The sequence below is a fragment of the Ambystoma mexicanum genome, chromosome 7q, assembly GCF_040938575.1.
Source record: "Ambystoma mexicanum isolate Mex_15411 chromosome 7q, UKY_AmexF1_1, whole genome shotgun sequence".
NCBI classification, from domain to species: domain Eukaryota; kingdom Metazoa; phylum Chordata; class Amphibia; order Caudata; family Ambystomatidae; genus Ambystoma; species Ambystoma mexicanum.
Genome location: NC_090941.1, coordinates 1,129,353,629 through 1,129,379,627, shown reverse-complemented (window position 1 = coordinate 1,129,379,627; position 25,999 = coordinate 1,129,353,629). Strand labels below are relative to the sequence as shown.

Genomic DNA, 25,999 nt, shown 5'->3' with positions numbered 1-25,999 from the left:
AGCACTTGCTATATGCAGATGATATGGTGTTACTCTCGAAAACTGCAAATGGCCTCCGTGCCCTATTGAATGCTCTGAATCGCTATTCTATCGAAAATTGTATAACAGTGAATATAGCGAAAACCAAGGTAATTCAATTTGGCACTAGGAAACAACGATGCGTTGATCATCAATGGCCCTTACAATGTACAACCTTGGAAACTGTAACGTCATATATATACCTAGGTACCTTGGTTACAAATAATTTGAATATCAATGCTGATGATCAATTTGTAAAACAAAAGGTCACGACAGCTGTATCGCAGGCCTGTTTCATTAGGGCTAAGTATTGTAAGTTCTCTTTGGTTCCAATAATTATTTACTACAAGCAAAAGTTTGTTCCAGTAATAACCTATGGAACTGAGACTTCCTTGAAAAGATCCTATATTTACTGGACTGCAATTGAGGGACGCTATTGGAAACAAGTCTTGCCCCTACCATCTTCTTACCCCAAGTGCATTGTGAGACATGAATTAGGTCTAGTGTCACTTTATGCCTTTTGCAAATGGAAAATTTGTTCACTTTATAGGAAATTTCTTATGGCCGATGACAAACTGGGTCTTATCAAAATCATTGTGACATATCTCCTACACTCAATGGATGTGTTTCCTCTGAATTGGAGGTTGCAAGCACTGGAAATCATCAATGAAGCAGGGATCTCATTGACACTATTATTAGACAACCCAAATAGAGCAAAAATACGCTTATGGCAGTATGATTGGATACAAACGCGCCTGGCGTGTACCCAATATCAGACCTTTTATAAACACTCCCTTTAATCTGAAACGCAATGGTACAATTGAAAGTTATTTAATGATGTTCCTTAGTTCACGTCTGCGTGATGATTTCCTGCGCTATCGACTGAATCTCTGGCCAACTAACGAACTCCTATACAAACGCAAACTAATATCTGAGCATGAGCGTGCTTGTCGCTTCTGTAAGGTCTCTGCGGAAACACTGAAACATCTGTGTTCAGACTGCCCGGCGCTACTCATGCAAAGAATTAAGTATCTTAAACCTCCATTAATGGATCATGTCATAACCACCAGCAATAGATTGTGGGACCTGTTGTTTCATACTAATAGACAGTCAGTAAGATATGCTATTTTGAACTTTTTATCTAGCGTGAAACTAAGAGAGAAGACATTGGTCCAGAGCAGACTATGATTATATGCATCTTACTCTTGTACTTAATTTTTTGTAATGAGGTAGGATGTTATGTCATCATTTAAACAGAGACTTATGTTGACTTGATATAAGTTGAATTGTCAGTCATATTTTATCTGTATCATATATTGTTCTGTTTTCTTCTTTTTCAAGAATGTTGTACATTATTGTAATGAATTTTAATAATATTTGTAATTGTATTTGTTGAAAAATCAAGTTTACTTGATTAAAACAACTGAAATAAAAAAATGAAAAGTATACTGGGGTTTCGTAAAAGCGCTGAATAAAAGGATAGAAAACAGTAAAATCAGGCGAAGTGACACATTTTAAATGACATGCAGAAGCAGTGGGGAATGAAGCTCAGTTGTTGGGAAGAGCGGATCTAAGGTGAGATCTGAGATTACATTGAAAATATGTAAAGAAGAAGAGGAACGGATAGAAAAGACGAGAGGAGATCAAGTGAAAGTGCAAGTAGGGAAAACAATCGAAACCGGGAAGAGGCAGAGAAGGTTTGGGGACAGAAAGCAAGAAGGAGTTCTGAGAATGCAATGAGCGATCGGGAGAATAGGGCAATGTAGGTAAGGAAAAGTAGAGAGGGGTGAGACCTTGGAAACACTAGTAGACAATGGACAAAAAGTGAAAGATCAGACGAGACCCAAAGAGAGGGAGAGTCATGGAGTGAAGAGAAGGGGGAATAGAAGATGAATGGAAGAGTTAAAGACACAACAGTGAGGAGTCACGTGAGAGACAGGGTGACCAAGTAGAAGATCAGAGCAATAGTCAATAAGAAAAAAACAAAGACGTTTTTGAGGATTTCGGTAGAGTAAAAGGAAAGGTGAGGACATGAACGATGGATGTTAACTAAGGCATAGAGAGAAGAAAGAGAAATGTCAGAAAAGGTAAGAGAAGGGTCAAAGCTGACACAGGAAGATGAAGAGAAGGGAAGGAGGAAAAGAAAGAAAGGAAGGATGGGTGTCAAGGGGGAAAGGATGTAGCAGGAAAAAAGAGAACCCAAGTTTTACATGCCACCATGGATCCCGACATTTCTTCTCACAACCGACCTCTGCTCCTGCTGCCACGTGGAGGTAGCAAACCTTCTCCAACTTCCACTAATGCTCAACCTTCTGGTCTGCACCTGAGGGGGCTTTTTATGTCTCCTAGTCCTTTAGAGCTGTGCGTCATTATTCCTAATTGACTGCAACCTGCAGTCTTGTGCCTCTGCAGACCTCTTCTTTGTCCCAGGACTTTGGGATTTATGAGACTTGAAATCCACAATGTAAAATTGAATTTCCATAATTATAATTGTTTTTTTATAATGCGCTTAATATCGAAGATGTTTCTAAATGCGGACCCTGAATTCGAACCTGTCTTTCTCTGTGTCGTCTTCCATGTTTATGAATGTCAGTGACTTTAAGAGGGTTTTTCTGACTCTCAGAACATAACTGCTTGTGATTATCTCCATCTATTTTCTGACAGTCAGTTTGATAAAATAAAACCTCTCTCTGACAGCAAGCTATTCAATATTCTGACATTAAGGATATTCCCTTCCTTGAGGAAGACAAATACAACGTCTCATCCCATGAAGTCCTCCTGTTCCCCTGCGGCGCTTCTCCGCCCAGGTGATCCTCCCAGCTAATACCGCCCTCAGGGTTAGGATCAAGAAGCATCTACCTTTCCCTGGCAACCTGGGAGAAGACTTTAGGTAGATTTGTTGCAAGGACCCCACAGGATTCATCACACATAGCAGTCATCTTTTCATTGTTATAATGTACATTTCCTGAATGTGGCAGCCTCCAATTAGTTTACCGATTTACCAACAAATTTGATTAATATTATCCATGCTCAGTCCTCTTGATTTACACATGAATGATGAGTGGGGGCAGAATGGTTTTAGTACCCATGTTTGTAGTCCATATGACTCCATGAGGATTTTGCGAGATTTTTCACCAGTGATAATTCCACATGATACATTCTTTGTTTTTGGCAGTAAGATTGTTGTTTTGTCCTCCCTTTGTCTCCCCTTTCTTGCCTTGTCGTGCCTAGTAACACCTGTGTACAGGCGTGTTGTAAATGCCATATCATGTCATATCATGTTGATGTATGAATGAGCGATTGTTGGTGTGAGGGGGGTTACAACCCATGCAGATGGAGGCTGTAAGCCTGGGTGATGGGAACCAGTGGCTTCCCCACAACCAGCTTGAGGTAACTACACTAAATTAACTCATTTATTAACCTGCCTGAACCATCCCAAAGTATCATTTATAACACTCGTGACGAGTTGGTCTCCAAGAAGGACTCAGGTGTGCAGGAATTGGAGCTGTGGTATCTGGAACAGGAAAAGACATCAAGTAAGCAGCTGCGGGGAGTGCAGTATAGAGGGCCCACAGTCCCTAAAAGTAGTGTCCCATCACCCAGAGCAGTCCTGCATAGCAAGTAGGGCTCCAGGGTGGAGAACTGCTTGGAGAGAAATTAATCACTCAGGGCAGTCCTGCATAGCAAGGAGGGCTGCAGGGGGAGAAATACTTGGAGAGAAATGAATCACTCAGGGCAGTCCTGCATAGCAACGAGGGCTGCAGGGGGAGAAAGACTTGGAGATAAGTGAATCACTCAGGGCAGTCCTACATAGCAAGGAGGACTGCAGGGTGGAGAAAGGCTTGGAGAGAAATGAATCACCAAGGGCTGTCCTGCATGGCAAGGAGGGCTTCAGGGGGAGATAGGCTTGGAGAGAAATGAATCACACAGGGCCGTCCTGCATGGCAAGGAGGGCTGCAGGGTGGAGAACAGCTTGGAGAGAAATGAATCACTCAGGGCAGTCCTTCATAGCAAGGAGGGCTGCAGGGGGGAGAAAGGCTTGGAGAGAAATGAATCACTCAGGGCAGTCCTACATAGCAAGGAGGACTGCAGGGGGGAGAAAGGCTTGGAGAGAAATGAATCACCCAGGGCCATCCTGCATGGCAAGGAGGACTTCAGGGGGAGATAGGCTTGGAGAGAAATGAATCACTCAGGGCAGTCATGCATAGCAAGGAGGGCTGCAGGGGGAGATAGGCTTGGAGAGAAATGAATCACTAAGGGCAGTCCTGCATAGCAAGGAGAGCTGCAGGGGGAGAAAGACTTGGAGAGAAATGAATCACTCAGGGCAGTCCTACATAGCAAGGAGGACTGCAGGGGGGAGAAAGGCTTGGAGAGAAATGAATCACCCAGTGCAGTCCTGCATGGCAAGGAGGGCTTCAGGGGCAGATAGGCTTGGAGAGAAATTAATCACCCAGGGCCGTCCTGCATGGCAAGGAGGGCTGCACGGTGGAGAACAGCTTGGAGAGAAATTAATCACTCAGGGCAGTCCTGCATAGCAAGGGGGGCTGCAGGGGGAGAAAGACTTGGAGAGAAATGAATCACTCAGGGCAGTCCTGCATAGCAAGGAGGGCTGCAGGGGGAGAAAGACTTGGAGAGAAATGAATCACTCAGGGCAGTCCTGCATAGCAAGGAGGGCTGCAGGGGGAGTAAGACTTGGAGAGAAATGAATCACCCAGGGCAGTCCTGCATAGCAAGGAGCGCTGAAGGGGGAGAAAGACTTGGAGAGAAATGAATCACCCAGGGTAGTCCTGCATAGCAAGGAGGGCTGCAGGGGGAGTAAGACTTGGAGAGAAATGAATCACTCAAGGCAGTCCTGCATAGCAAGGAGGGCTGCAGGGGGAGAAAGACTTGGAGAGAAATGAATCACCCAGGGCCGTCCTGCATAGCAAGGAGGGCTTCAGGGGGAGATAGGCTTGGAGAGAAATGAATCACCCAGGGGAAGAGGAAGATGGTGCTAGGTGCTTGCTTGAAGTGCGCACAAGGGCTTGGAGAGAAGTTGCCGGCGATGAATCATGATTTTTTTGTAGTATGTTTACTGTGTCCTGGTATCAATCTGCAAAGTATTGGAAATATTAGGTTAGGTAAGTCTGAGCCGATATGCTCTCTGGAATATTCTGGTCTATTAACAGTTTGGGAACTTCAAATGGTTTCTGGTATTCCTGTATAGATGGCCAGTAATACGAATAACAGTATAACAAGATCATAAAATGGGAAACATCAGGTAGGCAGAAACTATATTGCCTGGAGCAAATAGGGTCAGTCAGGAAAATACAGAGTGTATGTTTCCATGAACCCCTCTGCACCACTCTGCGTAGTCTCAGTAGCAAGTCATGATGCGAGTGCTATAGGGCCAGGTTTTAGAGAGTGATTTGCACTAAAATGAGTTACAGACATGGGCTAAGAACAGCCTAAACAGGTTGAGTCACCACCCAAGGGTACACCTGGTCCCTTCATGAGCACCACCTATAACAGTGCTCTGTGTGAGATTCCCACTATCTAGCACCTGATAACACAGGACAAGTGACAACCTCAGTTCCTGCTGGATTAGGGTACTTTTAATTTGGCTAGTTTAGAGGCTTTGAGGTGCATTATAGGCAGATAAGAGGCAAGTGAGTCCAGGACAATGGGTGGTGCATGTCATATGGCTAGAAGCGGCGACAACTAGAGAGAATTCATTGAAAATCAGAGGTGGGCAAGACTTGCGTGAAGGGGGAACAGGCTAGTGAAGCACCCACTCTGCCATGCACACAAATATCAGACAAGAAACATGAGGATTCTTTCTTCAGATTGGTATATAGTGCACTTTTGACATCTGGACTCATCCACTCATGGGAGCCTTTAATACCGTGCTAAAAAGCGCAGCATTTCCTTCCACTTAGAACCAAGCAATCACCTGCCCAATCTTCAGTAAATGGGCCAAAGATATCCCCAGCAGTTATAGGCTGTTCTCTCTACTCGCTAACTCACAACTCATCATTACGGTCGGATTGGACATGGACCTGATCTCGTGGCAACTGTGGAGGGTCAGAAGAAGGACGCAGACTCTTTGACAACATGTCACCTTGTCTTTATTAGAGAAATAAGAATAAGGTCTATCTGTCCCTATCGCTGTGGGGTGTTCCATCGCTACTTTACTAACTAAGTTGCTCATCAGTCATCTCAGAATGTCCAAAAAGAATAAGTCCACTGCCCAAACACGAATAATATCTGCCCCTATCACTTATAGAAACAAAGATAAGGGCAGTCAAATGACTGCCTTCTCCTTCTGGGTGCTTGCCACACTTGTATCTCCTTGACTCAGATTGATTCATCACAAAGGTTCACATTGGCCTTCAGTTCCTCATACTCTTTTCGTCTCATCTCCCACTCTTCAGCTTTTGACAAAGGATTTAATTTCCCCTCTTCCCGGGGTAGTGATTTACCCACTTTATTATTCACTCTTTTGGTTATCTCTATAATTCACTTTCTCTCATTGTGAGTATTCAGATTTGTTAATGTTGGTTCTAATCTCTTCTCACTTTCTTTGAGAACATTCTGGATTGATAGTTCACCTTCATTCACCTCCCGCTCAGGGAACATTATTCTTCTCTTGCTCACTTCATCATAGTTCAGATTTATCAAGTTTACTTTCATGTTTTCTCATTGTACTGAGACGAGATTTCTGGCTTATATAATGATCCTTGGTGGCCTCCATTTCCCCTGTTACAATCCTTATTATCAGGGAACGTCTGTGGGGTTCTCATGGGCCTTGCCTCTGTTGCGTTCCTTCTCTGCACTGTCAAGCCGTTCTCCTCAAAATCCTCATTAGGTGGACTTTGATTTTCCTCTCAGATTCTCTGTATTTCAAAGGGGAACCATGCTGCCTGCTGTGGCTGCCCTATGGTGGTATTGGCAATGTTATGTGGGCAGGGTTCCCCCATGACTCTATTGAGGTCACGCTACCAACTCTCAAGCCCCACTGGGCTCGGTGTCTTTCAGACTATCGGCTATGCTTTTCTCTCAACGTTCAGTGGGCTGCTTCCCAGCAACTTTGGATTTTCTGGGTCCTGCGTCCTGTGGCTCTGCCTTCCCCCAGGTTCAGGTTCTCAGTGGACCTCATCTATACTGACAGTTGTTCCTTTCTTTCCTCTCATCCCTCTTCTCTCTCTCTACCTGATCAATGCTCGTCTTTTAATCCACTCGTAAAGTGAATTGGTGAATTGTGTTGAAAGTGACAGTTTCCCTTTCTTCTGTATAATAGCATCTGTTACCTTCTTCTTCAGCTCAGTGTTGGTACTTAACATTATTTGATAGGTTTGACAGTGTTATATATGCTGTCATGTTTCTTGTTCCAAGGAGTTCCTTGCAGGAACGGGAGCCCTAGACCCCTAAGGGGAGTCCCTGCCGGTGATGTCCCACTTGCCTTGACCACGAGGCAGGCTGTTGCAGAATGGGCTCACCTCCCTAGCCTCACGGGGGGAGCTCCCCTTTGGGATAAGGGAGGCAGGCTGTTGCAGAATGGGCTCACCTTCCTAGCCTCACGGGGGGAGCTCCCCTTTGGGATAAGGGAGGCAGGGTGTTGCAGAATGGGCTCACCACCATAGCCGCACGGGTGGAGCTCCCCTTTGGGAGAAGGGAGAAGGGAGGCAGGGCGTTGCAGTCTGGGCTCACCTCCCTAGCCTCATGGGGGGAGCTCCCCTTTGGGATAAGGGAGGCAGGGTGTTTGTAGAATGGGCTCACCACCCTAGCCGCACAGGTGAAGCTCCCCTTTGGGAGAAGGGAGAAGGGAGGCAGGGAGTTGCAGAATGGGCTCACGTCCCTAGCCTCACGAGGGGAGCTCCCCTTTGGGAGAAGGGACACAGGACGTTGCAGAATGGGCTCACCTCCCTAGCCTCACGGGGGGAGCTCCCCTTTGGGAGAAGGGAGGCAGGGTGTTGCAGAATGGGCTCACCTCCCTAGCCTCACGGGGGGTGCTCCCCCTTTGGGAGAAGGGAGGCATGCTGTTGCAGACTGGGCTCACCTCCCTAGCCTCACGGGTGGAGCTCCTCTTTGGGAGAAGGGAGAATGGAGGCAGGGAGTTGCAGAATGGGCACACCTCCCTAGCCTCACCTGGGTGCTCCCCCTTTGGGAGAAGGGAGGCAGGGTGTTGAAGAATGGGCTCACCTCCCTAGCCTCATGGGGGGAGCTCCCCTTTGGGAGAAGGGAGGCAGGGTGTTGCAGAATGGGCTCACCTCCCTAGCCTCACAGGGGGTGTTCCCCCTTTAAGAGAAGGGAGGCAGGGCGTTGCAGACTGGGCTCACCTCCCTAGCCTCACGGGGGGAGCTCCCCTTTGGGAGAAGGGAGGCACGGCGTTGCAGACTGGGTTCACCTCCCTAGCCTCACAGGGGGAGCTCCCCTTTGGGAGAAGGGAGAAGGGAGGCAGGGAGTTGTAGAATGGGCTCACCTCCCTAGCCTCACGAGGGGAGCTCCCCTTTGGGAGAAGGGAGTCAGGGCGTTGCAGAATGGGCTCGCCTCCCTAGCCTCACGGGGGGAGCTCCCCTTTGGGATAAGGGAGGCAGGGTGTTGCAGACTGGGCTCACCTCCCTAGCCTCACGGGTGGAGCTCCCCTTTGGGAGAAGGGAGAAGGGAGGCAGGGAGTTGCAGAATGGGCACACCTCCCTAGCCTCACGGGGGCGCTCCCCCTTTGGGAGAAGGGAGGCAGGGTGTTGCAGAATGGGCTCACCTCCCTAGACTCACGGGGAAGCTCCCCTTTGGGAGAAGGGAGGCAGGGCGTTGCAGAATGGCCTCATCTCCCTAGCCTCACAGGGGGTGCTTCCCTTTGGGAGAAGGGAGGCAGGGCATTGCAGAATGGGCTCACCTGGGTGTTGCAGAATAGGCTCACCTCCCTAGCCTCACAGGTGGCGCTCTTCCTTTGGGAGAAGGGAGGCAGGATGTTGCAGAATGGGCTCCCCTCCCTAGCCTCATGGTGGGAGCTCCCCTTTGGGAGAAGGAAGTCAGGGCGTTGCAGACTGGGCTCACCTCCCTATCCTCACGGGGGCTTTCCTTTGGCAGAAGGGAGGCAGGGTGTTGCAGAATGGGCTCATCTCCCTAGCCTCACGGGGGGCGCACCCCCTTTGGGAGAAGGTAGGCAGGGCATTGCAGAATGGGCTCAACTCCCTAGCCTCACGGGGGGTGCTCCCACTTTGGGAGAAGGGAGGCAGGGAATTGCAGACTGGGCTCACCTCCCTAGCCCCGCGATAGTAGGTGACTTCAGACCACCACCCATAAACCCACTGGCCATAAAAGATCTAAAAGAACCCGACCATTCCACCTTATATCATAAATGACAAGATCTGTAATGCGGGGTACAGGGAGGAATACATTATATTCCAAAGCGAGGGTGGAAGCCTTGGTTGCCGAGAGTGCGATAAATGAATGAGTGAAGAATGTGTGGGTTGATCTTAAGACTCCCCCTATGCCAGTCCCCGAGCCTCCCAGGTGCACGACATAATGAGAGAGTAGCATTGTCTTACTTACTAACTAATTGCAAACTCGACCTTAGTTCCCTGGTGATGATGAGCCCGGCAGACCCCACGTGATGGAAGACGGACGGTCAGCCTGGCACCTCCTATAGGGCAGGCTGACCATGTATAAGGTCTCACCAACCAGCCCTGCAGGGTTTTACTGTATATGTTTACGTCACTGAATACGATTTGTATATATTTATAACATTCTGCTTGTACCATTTTCCAGCAGAACGTACTTGAGCAACAGAGTTCTTTGCTGGCATAGCTATTTTTTTGTGTGATTAAAACTTGTTATCCTTGCAAGAATCTCTTGCCCTTTTTTCCCTAGCGCGTTGTATTTTTTCTGGCGTGACGTTTGTGGGTGTGTCTTCACTTGCGTTACTTTGTGTCTGTTAAATGTACTGTGTTTTAACTATTCATGATTATTTTAATCTATAACTCTTTTTTGGATAACAAATTTGAGTAAACAAACTTTAACTGACATGACAAGTGAGGTCATGGTGAGGTTCTGCGTGGAAAGCTGGGGAAGGTAATATCTGTCTGAGCGAGCACGCATTCCTTTACTACTGCATTAGCTTGGGGTTGCAGTCTCACCTGATTGTCCATGAGACTTCTCTGATGCTTGCCTACTTTGAAGGCTTCAGGTCTGGTTCCCATTTCCATAGGCCATGATTTAGGCATTTGGACAGAGGGGTTGTTGGGCATGATCACGAATTCAGTATCACTCGGGTTAAGTTTAAGGTTTCTGTTGCTCATCGACGCATTGATTCGTGAGAGGCAATGGAAAAGGCAGCAGAATAGTCATGAATCCTTTTTGTGAATCACTTCTTGTTTTCTTTTTTAACTTTTTGATGAGTAATTTACTACATTTTGCAGGAGTAAAAAAACGACACGCCTGAACAAATCTATTTGAATTATCACTATAATTTTAAATCACAAAAATACCTTTAGCCAAAACAAACTTAAAACATGGTGAAAGGTGGAGTATGATCTCTCAGCTCTGCAGTGAATGCAGTAGTCGCTCGGACCCTCCCCCGATTGACTCTCCTCTTTACAGGAGTGATTCAGGGATAAGACAGATTTACTGAAGAGTCGCTTCTTGATGAATTGTATAGTCTCTCTTGATAACTAATTCATGACTAAGCTAAAGTTACTGCTGATAATCAGGCCCAATCTCTTCAAGGCTTAACAATAATCTACTCTATAATAGAAAATCATACGTTACGATTTTGTGCAGCGTTTTTATATAATGATTTTTGTAACGCTTTAAATTGGGGTCATTGTGTATCCCACAGACATGGGTGTGGTGTCATTCTGTTCCACATTTCGCCCACTTGAATGGTATTTTGTCCAAACTGCAATTCCTAAGGCATTTGAAGTCCATTCACTGTAGTTCATTCCCTGATGAAGTTGTGTATAAGTGACGATTTTGTGTAACATTTCATATGAGTCTGGTGGCATTTTGTTCCACATGCATCCAACTTTGATGTTATACTGTCCAAATCTACAATTCCTAAACGATTTCAAGTTCATTGACTGACATTAGCTAATGAAGTTGTGTGATAAGCTTGTGTAAGTGATAAGTGACGGTACCATAATGCTTTGAATGGGGTCAGTATATGCCCTAAAGATATGGGTCCGCTATCATTCTGTGCCACATTTCTCTAACTATCCGGGTATACTGTCCAACCTTCCAATTCCCCAAAGGGGTGGTATGAACTAATTGAGCCTTTGATGGAGTATCCCTACAAGCAACCAAGCCGCTGAGTTCAACGCGCAGCAGTCACCGAGGGGTCGGATGGCGAGCGATGCAATCCCCTCGGGGGAATGGCCACTGAAGACACCGGGCGGGATAGGCTATACTTCTCTTCTACAGGTTATACATATGTTTTGTTGACATTTCTACTGATTTTATCGGGGTCTCTCTTACTGGTGGATTTGCAGATTGAGTTAATTTCCAATATTTCTCTGAGGATCCTTCCATCTGACAGCCTCATACTCAGCATGTAATTCATTCAAACCTTGTCATGATGCCTACCCCCGGGCATCCGGATCAAGCCCATCAGCCCCGGGAGCAGACATCCAGATATTTAATAAAACCCCAGCAGCTCCGGCTGGGGGCTGTCTGGGTTCAGTCCTGGCGCCTTAGGCGCCAGGCTCATAATAGAAATCAGTCTTGGCGCCATAGGCGCCAGGCTCATAGACTTACTTACCTCATGCAGACCATGCTGCGAATGAATCCAAGCCAACGTGAGGCCTGGATGGGACTATTTTACTACAGGGACTCTTTTTTACTCGGGTGTGGTTCTAGGGACTTCTTACCTGGTACTACTTTGGAGGCTATTTAAACCACGCTCGACAGCAGCACATGCTTTGCGTTATTCTGCATCCAGCAGCGTAACGCTCCTTACCTGAATTCCGGATCATCACGGCTTCAAACTGAAAATGACATTATTCTACACGCGTCGCATCGCCAGCTGCAATGCTGCGCCATACTCACCAGTCCTCACAGCATTTTTCGATCCGGCGCAGCCTCCATCATTTTCTCCGCCAAATTCCACCATCTAGGGGACAAAAGAAACATAAGGTGATTCGAGAGAGCCAACAAATACAACCTCTCCACCATAGACTTACCTGATTAACAACCGGAGGCATTATTCTGTAACAAACCGCACCTGTAAGGAGAGAGAAACCAGCAATTTAAACACACGCATCTTTGCCGGACAGTGTTGGGTAATACAGACTCTTACCTGAACACCATCAGCTGCCACAAGACAATCTTCCCTTGGACCCAGCTGCAATACAAGAAAGCAATGTACAAGAGTGAACATCAGACATATTGAACTCTTTGAACTTTATACTTACGGGTTCTCGCCTATTCATCCGGAACTCTTCCAAAGCCTTCAAACCAGTGAAGTAACTGGTATCTACGCGCCCCTGCATTTCACGCAGGATGGAGAGCTCATCATTTACAAACATAAGGTGAGTTTACTGAAAGTGAATATCGGTGGTGATTAGTGGGGAGAACAGTGGGGTGCCATTACTAAAATCCACGGGTGGCTAAATCCCTTTCTCCACTTGCAGGAGAATAGTTCTACGGGTCAAGCAGACGAGATTAGGCGGTCCAGTCCAGTCTGTCATCTCTGCACTACGCTTCACGTTGGAGGAGGTCGCAGCTGTCCGGGTCCGATCGACGCCCCTGTGGGAGCCAGGTGAGCGTAACAACCTTGTCCTCTGGTACTCTTGCAGGCCTGGCACTTCATTTGGAGTTGCTTGATACATTTTCTTGTATTAGCCTGATATTGATGTGGTAATTGTAGAACTATTGCTGCTGCTTTTTATTTGGGGGGCGGTTATTATCTAGCATTAATGTTGCTATGCAACCAGCTCCTTTGATCTCTGGACAGTTAGTATGCCGGGTCCACCATCATACTCTTGTTTAACTGTGTCATCCATGTTCTGTTGTGTTTTCTGGCATTATGATCGATTGTGCGTTGTATCCATATGCCTTGGTTTTCTATTCTCCCTGCTCTCATAGGTTTGTACTGCAATTTAGCATGTTATGAAATGTCAAACTCAATATAAATAGTCTCTCATTTTGTTGCATGAGTGTTATATTTCTATGAATGATTCTTCGCATGATCATCCTCACTCTATCCCATCACTGATAGATTCACTGCACCAGCTCGTCCCTATTGTTAGGGAGAATTCTCCAAAATGGCTAATTTCCCTTACCTACTGAGTCCCTCAGCAGCTTTGCTGGATTTCTAGGATTTTTTCACCTGGTAAGAGTGTGAGCCTTTTTTCCCACGCTTACATGTGATTTGCTGTGTGTGTTTAACATGTCTGTGTTCATAGACTGTGGAGCCTCACCTACTCCATAGGCATCATCTTTTTACTGTGTGTTACACAGCACCTTTAGTGCAGTGACACAGGGATGTCTTTTTCAGACTTCCCACTCTAAACTCCTTTTTCTGGCACTGATTACTGTCTCCCAGAACATGTAAAGTCGCCATTGACTTTATTAGTCATTTTAAATCCACAGACCCATTACAAACTATCTTACATAGAGTTCTGGAATGGGTTAATAGTTATTCCTTTTTGTCTGTTTCTCATTGAACATTATTTAGTTCGCTTTTCATTAAGATTTGGCTGGTGGCAGTGGTATCTACCCTATTTTTCCTACTGGGTTATTTTAAATAGCCATGGTATTGTTTTAGGCTATCTTAGTAGCCTCGAACTTAAACCCGCTGACCATATTTACTTTTATTTGGTTCCGGCTGGGTTTCTTCGCCATTTCTTTTTGTAAAAGTATTTCTCGTGTTTTACTCTGCGCGCCAAACCAGGTTTGGTTCCTTTGTTCACCGTCCTTTGGCAGGCTTCGGCACAGAAGCCCACCTTAGGTGCCTGAATGTCTGAGGGGGACAGGATGTGAGGGAGGGGTTTCAGACTCCATGCACAGGGTCTCCTTGGAGACCTATGTCGCACTCTGTGTGATTGGCTCTGGTGACTGTCCCGCCGGGACAGCCACCCTGCTGTGTGATTGACAGCCAGACTGTTTGAATGGGGGAAAACTGCATAAAAAGCAGATCTCTGGGACTGAGAAGGCAGAGTCGCCACTGGATCGAGAGAACCGAAGAGAAGCTGACAGAAGAGGACCTCTACCATGACTGAACCTCCCGGTGAAGCCATGCTGCGGGTCTGAATCTTCAAACTTCTACGTCAGGGAAGATCTGCAAGGAATCTTCTCCCCTTGAGCTGGTGGGAACAACCAGTTCACCAAACTGCAAGACAGACCTCCCTCCTCTGGTCAAAGTTGCTGTGCACAGCTACAGTGAACCGGATAGCCATGAGGATCAGAACCTGCTTGGGTTTTAAGGAGCCCACCTTTTATTTGTTGCTTAGCTCTGCTGCTGGTTTCTTCACTGGGTAGTGCAGTACCCTCCAGTCTTCCTACTTCATGTCAGTCTGACAGTCGCTTCAAGAACCATGAGCCTGCAGGACCTGCCAGGAACACCTTCTCCATTTAAGATACTGTTAACATCCGGTCGTTTAATCCATCCAACTGCGGTAAAAGTGTTTGAAATCTTTTGCCAATCCAAGGGCTTGTCCTTCTCTATTCTTTAAAGTAACTTTTCGTCCGACCAACTTCATTCTGAACTCTTGGCAAATACGTAACCGCGAACTACTCTGAACTGTGTGATCTTCTGCAAAGACTTTGGTTTATTGACTTTGGCCCTGGCCCCTTGATGTAATTTCCTTTTTCTAGATTGCCCTGCTTACTTACTTGTTGGTGCTGCTCAACTTTTGTCTAACTTTGTCTTTCCCTCCCTTTTAATTTACTGGAGTGCCATTTTGCTCACACTTCATTTTGAGCTTAACTTGTCCAGAATCTATTGGGTGTGGTGCAGTATATTGAAATTGTGATTTTTCAACTGCTTGATAATAGTGAAATGTTTTATAACTGATGTGTAAATAAATGAATATTCTTTCACTCAGAAACCTTGAGTCAGTGTTTGTTTGAACCACAGTAATTGCTTTCCTTCGTGTAACTATTGGTACTTCTCACTTTACTCTTGAGATAAACCAGGCTGCTCAGCCATCGCTACCACTTTACTGTGTAGTACAGGCTTGTACCAAAGGTGCATTTGTACTGTCACTTGTAGTCTTAATTGTGTGTGGTGTTCCCAAAGGGTATTTACATGATTCTGCCTAACACTGGTGTACAGCGGTGAGGATCAAGTATGGTGATTACACTTAGAGTGCTGCTATTACCTTAGCTCAACTAACCACAAGGCTAAACATCACTAAAAAAGCAATATTAATCATGTCTGATATGGAAAGCTACAGTCAGGAGACCCTCCTTAGTTACACTGTGGATTATCTGAAAAATCTATGTAGAGAAAGGAATCTCTCTGTTAAAGGCAAAAAGTCTGAATCGATTGAAAGGTTGTTAGAGAAACAATGTCTTGAGGGTGGTTCTGAAATACCTACCCCCTCAGCAAATGTGGAAAATTATGCGGATGATAATGTGTCTATTATTGATGAGTTAGATGAGACAGGTGTCTCCCACAATGTAGGCATCACTGCTCCTTTACCTGCTCAACAACCTCAACATTTGTCCACTGGGACCCCTACATGTCTTACACTCAGTCCTGAATTCATTTCTCTAGAAAAGATGAGGCTTTAATTGAAATTCAACGTACTAATGCTCAAACTAAACAAAAGCATCAAGAACTTAAGCTCAGAGAAATGGAGATGAACCATGCCTTAGAAATGAAAAAGGTGTCTATTGAAAATGCTTCTCTCCCAGAGTCTTCAAGGTCTTCCAGTCCTAAGACACCCTGTATGCCTAAAGAAATTGTGGGTATGTATGAGGTTAAGCTTGATATTTTGGATTGGTTGGCAATGTTTGAATATAACCATGGGATTCAAGACATTACAGGGAATCAGTTGCTTCCTTGGCTCTTCTCTAGACTACCCACTGTTGCACCTGCTGTTGTGATGGAGTTGGGGGAGGTGGATAGGATGGATTATGAGTCTGTGAAGCTAGCTTTAAATGCTAGATTTGGGAAGACCCCTTCCCAGTACCTTAAGAGGTTTAGGATCCTCAAAAAGCATGGTGGTACCCCTTGGGCTACCTGGGTATGTGAATGTTTGAAAAACTTAGATGGTTGAGTTAAGGGTTACAGAGTAAACACTTATGAACGTATGAGAAATCTTGTTATGTTGGAGTAAATTTATGATGCCTGCTCTGCTGAGCTCAGTCAGTACTTGGCTGATTCTAAGGAGATAGATCCAAAGAAGTTAGCTAAGGCTGCTGACTTGTGTGGTGGCCAACAGGGCCACTCAGAATTCTGGGGCAACTCAGAAGAAGGATGAGGGAAAGCAGCCAAAGAAAGATAACAAGGAGAATTCATATACCTCCAATTCAAAAGAGGGACCCAAACAGCAACATAAGGGTAAACCACAAGTGAAACCGAATCAAGCTAGTGCACCATCTGGACCCAAACCAGATGGAGGTCAGAACAAACCCCCATTCATCAAAACATTTGGTAATGTTATGTTTGTGGGTCAACTGACCATGTGAAAGGGGGTCCCAGATGTAAAGGTATACCTTCAGCGGTCCACACTGTCTCCTTAGCCTTCTCCCCAGAGGAAGAAGTACATATGGCTAGAAGAAACTTTCACCTACTGCTGATGAACGCATGAGAGTCTCAGCTAGTGGTTCTTTAGTGTCCCTGGGCTTGTAGGACAACAGAATTTCGATTTCTATAATTCCATCCCAGATAATGCTAAAGAGTATTGTAAAGATTGTGTTCATGTGAATGGCCAGGAGACTCCTGCCATCAGAGACACTGGAATCAGCATAACTGTGGTTGATGAATCATTTTCCAAGGTGGAGGATGTTGCTAAGGCACCCAAACGCCTAACCAAGCTAGCTGGAGGCCCTGTGCAAATGATTCCCCAGTAACCAGCTCTCATCCAGTTTAATGATATGACTGTCAAGATACCTGTTAATGTGCAGAGTGAAGTGCCTGGGAGAGGTCTGTTGGGTAATGACCTGAAAACACTTGGAGTTGTGTCTAGTACCCCCAGGCCTCCCAGTAAAAGAAAACATGAGCTCTCTAGGCCTGCAAGGGAGAGGACCTTGAGAGGCTCTCCAGGGGAGGAGATAGAGGAAGCTACCACCCCCACTCCACAGCAGTTGCTCACTGCTATTTCTGAAAAGAAAGAGGCAAAGGTGAAACCTAAAACATCCAAGAAAAAGACAGATAACACCCCTGTGCTACCAACAAGGACATCCCCAAGACTGTCCAAAGTCACACCTGTGACTCCTCCACCTGCTGAGGCAGAGTATGTGGTACAACCCTGTGTGGTTGATCCAGTTTCTGAAGTGTCAGATCTGGAGATAGTAATTGTTTTAGTTGGAGATATTGAACCTGTTGACCATCCTGAGCTGCAGTCTTTACTGGCAGAAGGTGGACCCAACAGGGCAGACTTCAGCAGAGGACAAAGAGAGTGTCCTACTCTGGAAGGTCTTTGACAACAGGAAGCTTCTCAACTTGATGGACAAGAAGTTGGGAAGCATAGGTTGAGCTGGGAAGATGGTCTCTTCTACAGTGAACCGAATGAGTCTATCCCTGGGGACTGCAAAAGACGTAGTGCCCCTAGAAAACAGACTCCAGTTCCTACAGTTGGCCGATGAGATACCTTTGGCTGGTCATTTGAGTTTCAAAAAGACCAAGGAAAAACTCTCTTTATACTTCCACTGGCCTAAAATGGGTTCAGAAGTTGACAAATTCTGTAGGAACTGTCACACAAACCTCTGGCAAGAGTGGAGCCAAGAATGTGGCACCCCTGGTGCCTCTCCCAGTGGTGGGAGTTCCTTTTGAGAGGGTGGGAATCGACATTGTTGGTCCCTTTCACCCTCCCACGTCTTCAGGAAACAGGGTTATCCTGTTTGTAGTAGACCATGCTACTAGGTATCCTGAAGCAATACCTATGAGGACTGTTACGGCTCAGGCTGTGGCTAATGCTGTACTTGGTATTTTTACCAGAGTAGGGTTTCCTAAGGAAGTGATATCCGACAGGGGATCCAATTTTATGTCCCACTACATGCAAGCCATGTGGAAAAACTGTGGTGTCACTTACATGTTCTCTACAGCCTACCGTCCACAGACAAATGGACTGGTAGAGAGGTTTAATCATTCTATGAAGAGCATGAAAGGTGCTTTAGAGGAACCCCTTAAAAGGAAGTGGGACCTTCTACTGCCATGCCTTCTCTTTGCTTATAGAGAAGTCTGCTTGACCCGTAGAAGTCCCTCAGGAGGGAGTTGGTTACAGTCCCTTTGAACTTCTCTATGGCCATCCAGTCAGAGGCCCCTTGGCCCTGATTAAGGAGGGGTTGGAGAGTGCTCCTTCCCCCAAGCCAGTCAGAGTGACTGACTATGTGATAGGTCTCCATGATGGCAGGAGCTAGTGATAACTTAAAAGCAGGTCAGGCTCTGGTCAAACTTTGGCATGACCGGAAGGCCAGCATGGTTGAGTTTACTCAAGACCAGCTTGTACAAGTTATAGTACCAACACGGCAGAGGGTCTTGCAGGACAAATGGATAGGACCCTTCAAGGTTGTGGGCAAACATGGAGAGGTGAACTATCTGTCATGATCTCTGCTTCCAAAAGATCAGGACTTGCCCGACTCCCTTGGAAGCAGACCCATAACCCCGGTTCCGAGTGCCAGCCAGTCCCAATTGGGACCTTTTGGACCCTGTCCTGGCACCAGTGGCACCAGGCTCATAAAGATGCCCAGTCCCAGCGCTGGAAGCGCCGGGCTCATAATGCTTGGGTGGACTTACCTGCAGCAGACCATGCTGCTTACTTACCTGCCAGTTGAACCCCTGATCCTCTTCTGTTTGGGACTACTTTTCCTGTTGGGTGGGGCAGGAGCCACTCCCTAGGTTCAGAACACTGGAACTCTTCTGGAAAGCAGGAACTCTTTTCTTACCTAGGCGTGGCTGTGGAAGGAGACACCTAAGCACTACAGGAGGCTATTTAAACCACACCCGATGGATGAATCTTGCTTTGCGTTATTCTGCATTCTCTGCAGCAGAACGCTCATCGTGTCTTCTGCTTCTGATCCTGGGCCTAAGGGAACAAAGGCTTACCATCCTGGAATCCAGTCTTCAGCAGCACCTGTAAAGACAAAGAAAGAACAGGTTAGCACTACGGTCTTCAGTGGCAGCGCATCTCTTACCTGGTCCATCGGCTGTCACCAACGCCTCACGCTGCATTCCGGCATCTGAAAGACAAAGGCTTACCTACTCTTCGCATGCTCCGGAGGTCTTCGCACTGCATTCCGGCATCTGAAAGACAAAAGCTTACCAGCTCTTCGCACGCTCCGGAGGCCTTCGGCGCTGCATCCCGCATCTGAAAGACAAAAGAAGGTGCGTTTAAAGACATTGGGCAACTTTATTACTCACGTGCCATTACTCCTTCCCACGCCGAATCCAGTGGGTGTTCCAGCACCCTTCAGCTTCTCTAAAGCTCTGAACTTGTACCTGCAAGATAAAAGGGACAGTTAGTGCGCATCGTGAAGCAGGCTACAAGCGCTTACTTACGTGCTTCCAGGCGCTTCTATTCTTCACACGGGTTCGATCCTCAACTCTCATCAGCCCGCCATCCGCCATCGCCGGAACCCTGCAAAACAAGAGATATCATTACAAAAGACTTTTAAGACATTTGAAGTGCCCAGAACTTACCGTTCGTGCAGTTAACGACGGACAGCAGTCCTCTGAGGTCAAGAGGCCTGCACCCTTATCCAGTGAAGAAACTGGTTACGGCACCCTGCCCCGAGGCAGATGGAGAGCTCGGCGTTCACTTACCTAAGGTGAGGGTGTTAACCTTTGGGGTTCTACAGGAGAAGAGAAAGGGAAGAGGAGAGAGGCACCCAATAACCCCAGTTCATTAATCCCATATTTTCTATCTGCAGACATCTTACTCTTCGAGTCAGACATACAGTGCACAGAGGTCCAGCCCAAAGAGCCAACCGTGTGTTACACATCACCTTTGAAGATACGGCATTCACCCAGTCAAGACCGGCGCCTCTGCGGGAATCAGGTGAGCGTTACACTATCTGGTGGACTTAGGCAGACCTAAGGAGGCTCCCAGAGTCTTTCACACCAACCGTTTGAAGGCATATGTTTCGAGACCAGAAGTGGGAGCTTTGCTTCTAGCTTCAGCTCAAGAGGAGGAGGAGAGTGAACCTCTACCTGACCTCCTCAGCGGCCAACCTTTAGATGGGAACGTAGAAGGAGTCTATCTCTCTTCTCAACTGACATCTGAACAACAGGACGAGTGCAAAGTTCTGTTAAATCAGTTTGCCTCCCTGTTTTCTCTAGCACCAGGCTTGACCCCTTGGGGCCAGCATGAAATTCTCACTAGTGACTGTTTACCTGTGAAAAGCAGAGGTTACAGAATGTCAGAACATGTGAGATCCCACATCAAAGGAGAGGTCAACAAGATGCATGACCTTGAGGTTATAGAGCCCTTAACAAGTCCATGGTCTAGCCCAGTTGTTCTAGTACCAAAGGCAGGATCCAAGGAGTTGAGATTCTGTGTGGACTATAGAGCTCTAAATGCAGTCACTAAGACTGATGCCCATCCTTTACCAAGGACAGATGAACTGGTGGATAGACTTGGTTCAGCCAAGTTCCTCAGCACATTTGATCTCACTTCAGGCTATTGGCAAATGGCACTGACAGACCATTCCAAGGAGAAGTTTTACAAAGGTAGTGGGCGCCCCTCTCTCGCAAGAACAGACATGATAACCTGTTCAGTGGTTATTAACCACTTGAGAGTTCGCAGCCACTGCTTTTACTCACTGTGCCTTTCACAGATGGGAAATATCCATTTGCATATCAGTCTTTGTCCTGCCCAGGGGCAGTCCAGCACCGAAATACAATGGCAATTCCAATCTGAACGAGAGTACCACCAGCAACCCCATACACGTGTTTCACCCTTGTTGGGGATCATCAGTGAGGTGAAGCTGATGCCTCTCTAAGCACAGTGAGAGGGAGACCACGTCTGGTTGCCCCCAGGAGACCTAGGGTTACCAATCCCAGGTTCCTTAACAAATAGTTTTACAAAGGTAGTGGACAAAGACTGATATGCAAATGGATATTTCCCATCTGTGAAAGGCACAGTGAGTAAAAGCAGTGGCTGCGAACTCTCAAGTGGTTAATAGCCACTGAACAGGTTATCATGTCTGTTCTTGCGAGAGAGGGGCGCCCGCTACCTTTTGTAAAACTATATTTTAAGGAACCTGGGATTGGTAACCCTAGGTCTCCTGGGGGCAACCAGACGTGGTCTCCCTCTCACTGTGCTTAGAGAGGCATCAGCTTCACCTCACTGATGATCCCCAACAAGGGTGAAACACGTGTATGGGGTTGCTGGTGGTACTCTCGTTCAGATTGGAATTGCCATTGTATTTCGGTGCTGGACTGCCCCTGGGCAGGACAAAGACTGATATGCAAATGGATATTTCCCATCTGTGAAAGGCACAGTGAGTAAAAGCAGTGGCTGCGAACTCTCAAGTGGTTAATAGCCACTGAACAGGTTATCATGTCTGTTCTTGCGAGAGAGGGGCGCCCGCTACCTTTTGTAAAACTACATTCCAAGGAGAAAACTGCATTCTCAACCCCAGCAAGCCTTTACCAGTTTAGGGTTATGTATTTTGGATTAAAGAATGCACCTGCTACATTCCAAAGGATGGTCAATCAGGTTCTGAATGGCATGGAGGACTTCTGCATGGCATACTTGGATGACATTGCAGTGTTCATCCCTACTTGGAAAGAACATGTTGACCACTTAGGATATGTGTTGCAGGCTCTCGAGCAGGCCCATGTGACCATAAAGGCAAGCACATGTCAAATTGATCAGAGCAAAGTGGTCTACGTTGGTCATGAGGTAGGAGGAGGTGAAATAAGGCCATTGCCTAGCAAAGTACAAGCTGTAAAAAACTGGGCCACCCCTACTACTGAAACCCAAGTGAGAGCCTTCCTAGGTCTCACTGGGTACTACAGGAATTTCACAGAGAACTATGGGTCTATAGCTTCTCCCTTGAATGTAATCTCCTCTCCGGAATTCCCTAAAAAGGTTAGATGAAATGAGGAGTGCACTCAAGCCTTTGAACACCTGAAGAAAGCCCTTTGTCAAGCTCCGGTCCTAGGAGCTCCTGATTATCACCAACCCTTCATTGTGCAGACAGATGCATCCAATACAGGTATAGGTGCAGTCCTTAGTCAACTGGATGAGAAAGGTGGGGAGCACCCCATTTGCTTCATCAGTAGGAAACTGAAGGAACCAGAAACAAGGTGGGCAACCATAGAGCGTGAATGTTTTGCCATTGTGAGGTATTTGAAGAAGTTTAGACCATACTTTTATGGATCTACTTTTGTGATTCAAACAGACCACCAACCCTTGAGATGGTTAATGCAAATGAAAGTGGAGAACCGAAAACTTCTAAGATGGTCAATCTACCTGCAAGGGTTTGATTTCACCATTGAGCACAGGTTAGGATGTCACCACCAAAATGCTGATGGTCTCCCTAGGATGTTTATAACGGACTAGAGTGAAGAGATTCATCCAGGAGTGGATTAAATCCTCCTGTCCCTTAGTCTGCGGGGGAAGGGGGGTGAGTGTTAGGGAGAATTCTCCAAAATGGCTAATTTCCCTCACCTACTGAGTCCCTCAGCAGCTTTGCTGGATTTCTAGGATTTCTTTTTTTCACCTGGTAAGAGTTGCAGCCTTTTTTCCCACTCTTACATGTGTTTGCTGTGTGTGTTTAACATTTTTGTGTTCATAGACTGTGGAGCCTCGCCTACTCCATAGGCATCGTCTTTTTACTGTGTGTTACACAGCACCTTTAGTGCAGTGATACAGGGTTGTCTTTTTCAGACTTCCCACACTCTAAACTCCATTTTCTGGGACTGACTACTGTCTCCCAGAACATGTAAAGTTGCCATTCACTTTATTAGTCTTTTTAAATCCACAGACCCAGTACAAACTATCTTACATAGAGTTCTAGAAAGGTTTAATAGTTATCCCTTTTTGTCTGTTTCTCATGGAACATTATTTTGTTTACTTTTCATTAAGATTTGGCTGGTGGCAGTGGTATCTACCCTATTTTTCCCACCACGGTTATTTTAAATAGCCTTGGTATTGTTTTATGCTATCTTAGTAGCCTCAAACTTAAACCTGCTGACCATATTTACTTTTATTTGTTCGCCGTTCTTTGGCGGGCTTCTGCATAGAAGCCCTCCTTAGGTGCCTGAATGTCTGAGGGGGACAGGATGTGAGGGAGGGGTTTCAGACTCCATGCACAGGGTCTCCTTGGAGACCCATGTCACACTCTGTGTGATTGGCTGTGGTGACTGTCCCTCTGGGACAGCCACCCTGCTGTGTGATTGACAGCCAGGCTGTGTGAATGGGGGAAAACTACATAAAAAGCAGGTCTCTGGGACTGAGAAGGCAGAGTCACCACTGGATCGAGAGAACCGAAGAGAAGCTGACAGAAGAGGACCTCTACCACGACTGAACCTCCCGGTGAAGGCCTGTTGCGGGTACGAATCTTCAAACTTCGACGACAAGGAAGATCTGCAAGGAATCTTCTCCCCTTGAGCTGGTGGGAACAACCAGTTCACCAAACTGCAATCCAGACCTCCATCATCTGCTCGAATTTGCTGTGCACAGCTACAGTGAACCGGATAGCCAGGAGGACCGGACCCTGCTTGGATTTTAAGGAGTGCACCTTTTATTTGTTGCTTTGCTTTGCTGCTGGTTTCTTCCCTGGGCAGTGCAGGACCCTCCAGTCTTCCTACTTTGTGTCAGTCAGACAGTCGCTTCAGGAACTGTGAGCCTGCACGACCTGCCAGGAACGTCCGCCTCAGCTACAGCCTTCGTCTCCATTTAAGGTACTGTTCACATCCGGTCATTCGTTCGCTCCTTCTGACCGCGGTAAAAGTGTTTGAAATCTTTTGCCAATCCAAGGGCTTGTCCTTCTCTATTCTTTAAAGTAACTTTTCGTCCGACCAACTTCGTTCTGAACTCTTGGCAAAGACTTAACCGCAAACTTCTCTGAACTGTGTGATCCTCTGCAAAGACTTTGGTCCATTGTCTTTGGCCCTGGCCTCTTGATTTTATTTCCTCACTGTAGTTCCTTTTTCTAGATTGCCCTGCTTACTTACTTGTTGGTGCTGCTCAACTTTTGTCTCACTTTGTCTTTCCCTCCCTTTTAAATTACTGGAGTGCCATTTTGCTCACTCTTCATTTTGAGCTTAACTTGTCCAGAATCTATTGGGTGTGGTGTAGTGTATTAAGATTATGATTTTTCAACTGCTTGATAATAGTGAAATGTTATACAACTGATGTGTAAATAAATGTATATTCTTTTACTCAGAAACCTTGAGTCAGTGTTTGTTTGAATCATAGTAATTGCTGTCCTTTGTGTAACTATTGATACTGCTCACTCTTGAGCTAAGTCTGGCTGCTCAGCCATCACTACCACTTTACTGTGTAGTACAGCCTTGTACCAAAGGTGAATTTGTACTGTCACTTGTAGTCTTAATTGTGTGTGGTGTTCCCAAAGGGTACTGCACATGCTTCTGCCTAACACCTATCAGTATTCATATCTCTTATCGCCCATTCAACAGGTCCCACAATCTGTCTGCAGTGACAGCTGCCCTCCTGGGAACAGAAAAGCTGCTAGAGAGGGGGCGCCTGTGTGCTGCTTCGACTGTGTTCCTTGTTCCCAAGGGGAGATAAGCAATGCCACAGGTGAGTGTTTAATTGGAGTATATTAGACTCCATTGAAACACAATTACACCAGTCAATCTCTGTATTGTGCAATGCAATGTCCATTTAATCATGCATCATAGTAGTGCTGAGATGCTTATTGCACAAACATGCGTCACTAACACATTTATAAATGTAGTTTTATCATTACAAATAATGCAATGCGTCACAGCTGACAAGTCTGCTGCATACAGTTTGTTTATTTATTAATATAGCGCGCCTAACCCGGAGGTATCTCAGCGCATTTGCAAGTTTACATATAAAGTGAGGATACGGGCAAATTATTTACATGACATTACATAGTTATAAAAGTCATCATGAAGTCAAATAATTACATTACATTAAATTGTTATAATAGGCAACAAACACTGTATATTACAAGATTAAATTGCAGATAAGTACAATTATGGTCAGGAACTACAGAATTATAAGTCAAGATAGACAAGCCCATTTTTTGCATTTTTTCTAAAGCAGTGGAGGGACGGTTCTGATCTGAAGACTACAGGCAAAGAGTTCCACAGTTTGGAAGCCATTACGGGGAAGCATCTTCCCCTGCTTTCTTGCGCTTGTATCTGGGAACTTTGAGGCAGTGAGAATATAGGGTTCTGATGGGTCGTTCAGATGTGTTTTTGGAGAAAGTGTCTGAAAGATATTTTGGTGCTAAGTTGGCGAGGCATTTGTGGGTGAGATTTAATGATTTGAAATGAATCTATCCTTCACAGCAAGCCCTTTGGTACTACGTCTGACATTGAAAATATGTTACATTTTAGGAATGTATAACGCAGTCCTTAGTGCATTGTTTTGCAGAATTTGGAGTTTATTGATATTAATGGGCCTTATTACGAGTCTGCCGGTCCGGGAACTACGGTACTGGTAAGCTTGCCCATACCCTAGTTCCCGGACCGGCAGACTACGAGTTGTGCTCGCAGGTGCCTGTGTGGAACACAGGCACCAGCGAGCACCACACATCGGATGCACTGCGCCATTCGTGGATGGTGCCGGTGCATCCAGCTTCCCCATGGGGATGGGGATGAATTTGTTTCCCGCACCCTGGAATGGGCAATTACCGGATCCACCGGGGTTGTAATATCCCAGTAATTGCC

At 46.2% G+C, this 25,999-nt stretch overlaps 1 protein-coding gene across 1 annotated transcript in view; it reads left to right on the top strand.

The window, feature by feature from the left end:
- LOC138528224 (extracellular calcium-sensing receptor-like) overlaps positions 1 to 25,999 on the top strand; it is a 172,433-nt gene that overhangs the window by 63,295 nt on the left and 83,139 nt on the right. The window contains exon 4 of the mRNA XM_069639681.1: positions 24,755 to 24,878. Coding sequence (XP_069495782.1) covers positions 24,755 to 24,878 — 124 coding nt within the window. The remainder of the gene's footprint in view (positions 1 to 24,754; positions 24,879 to 25,999) is intronic.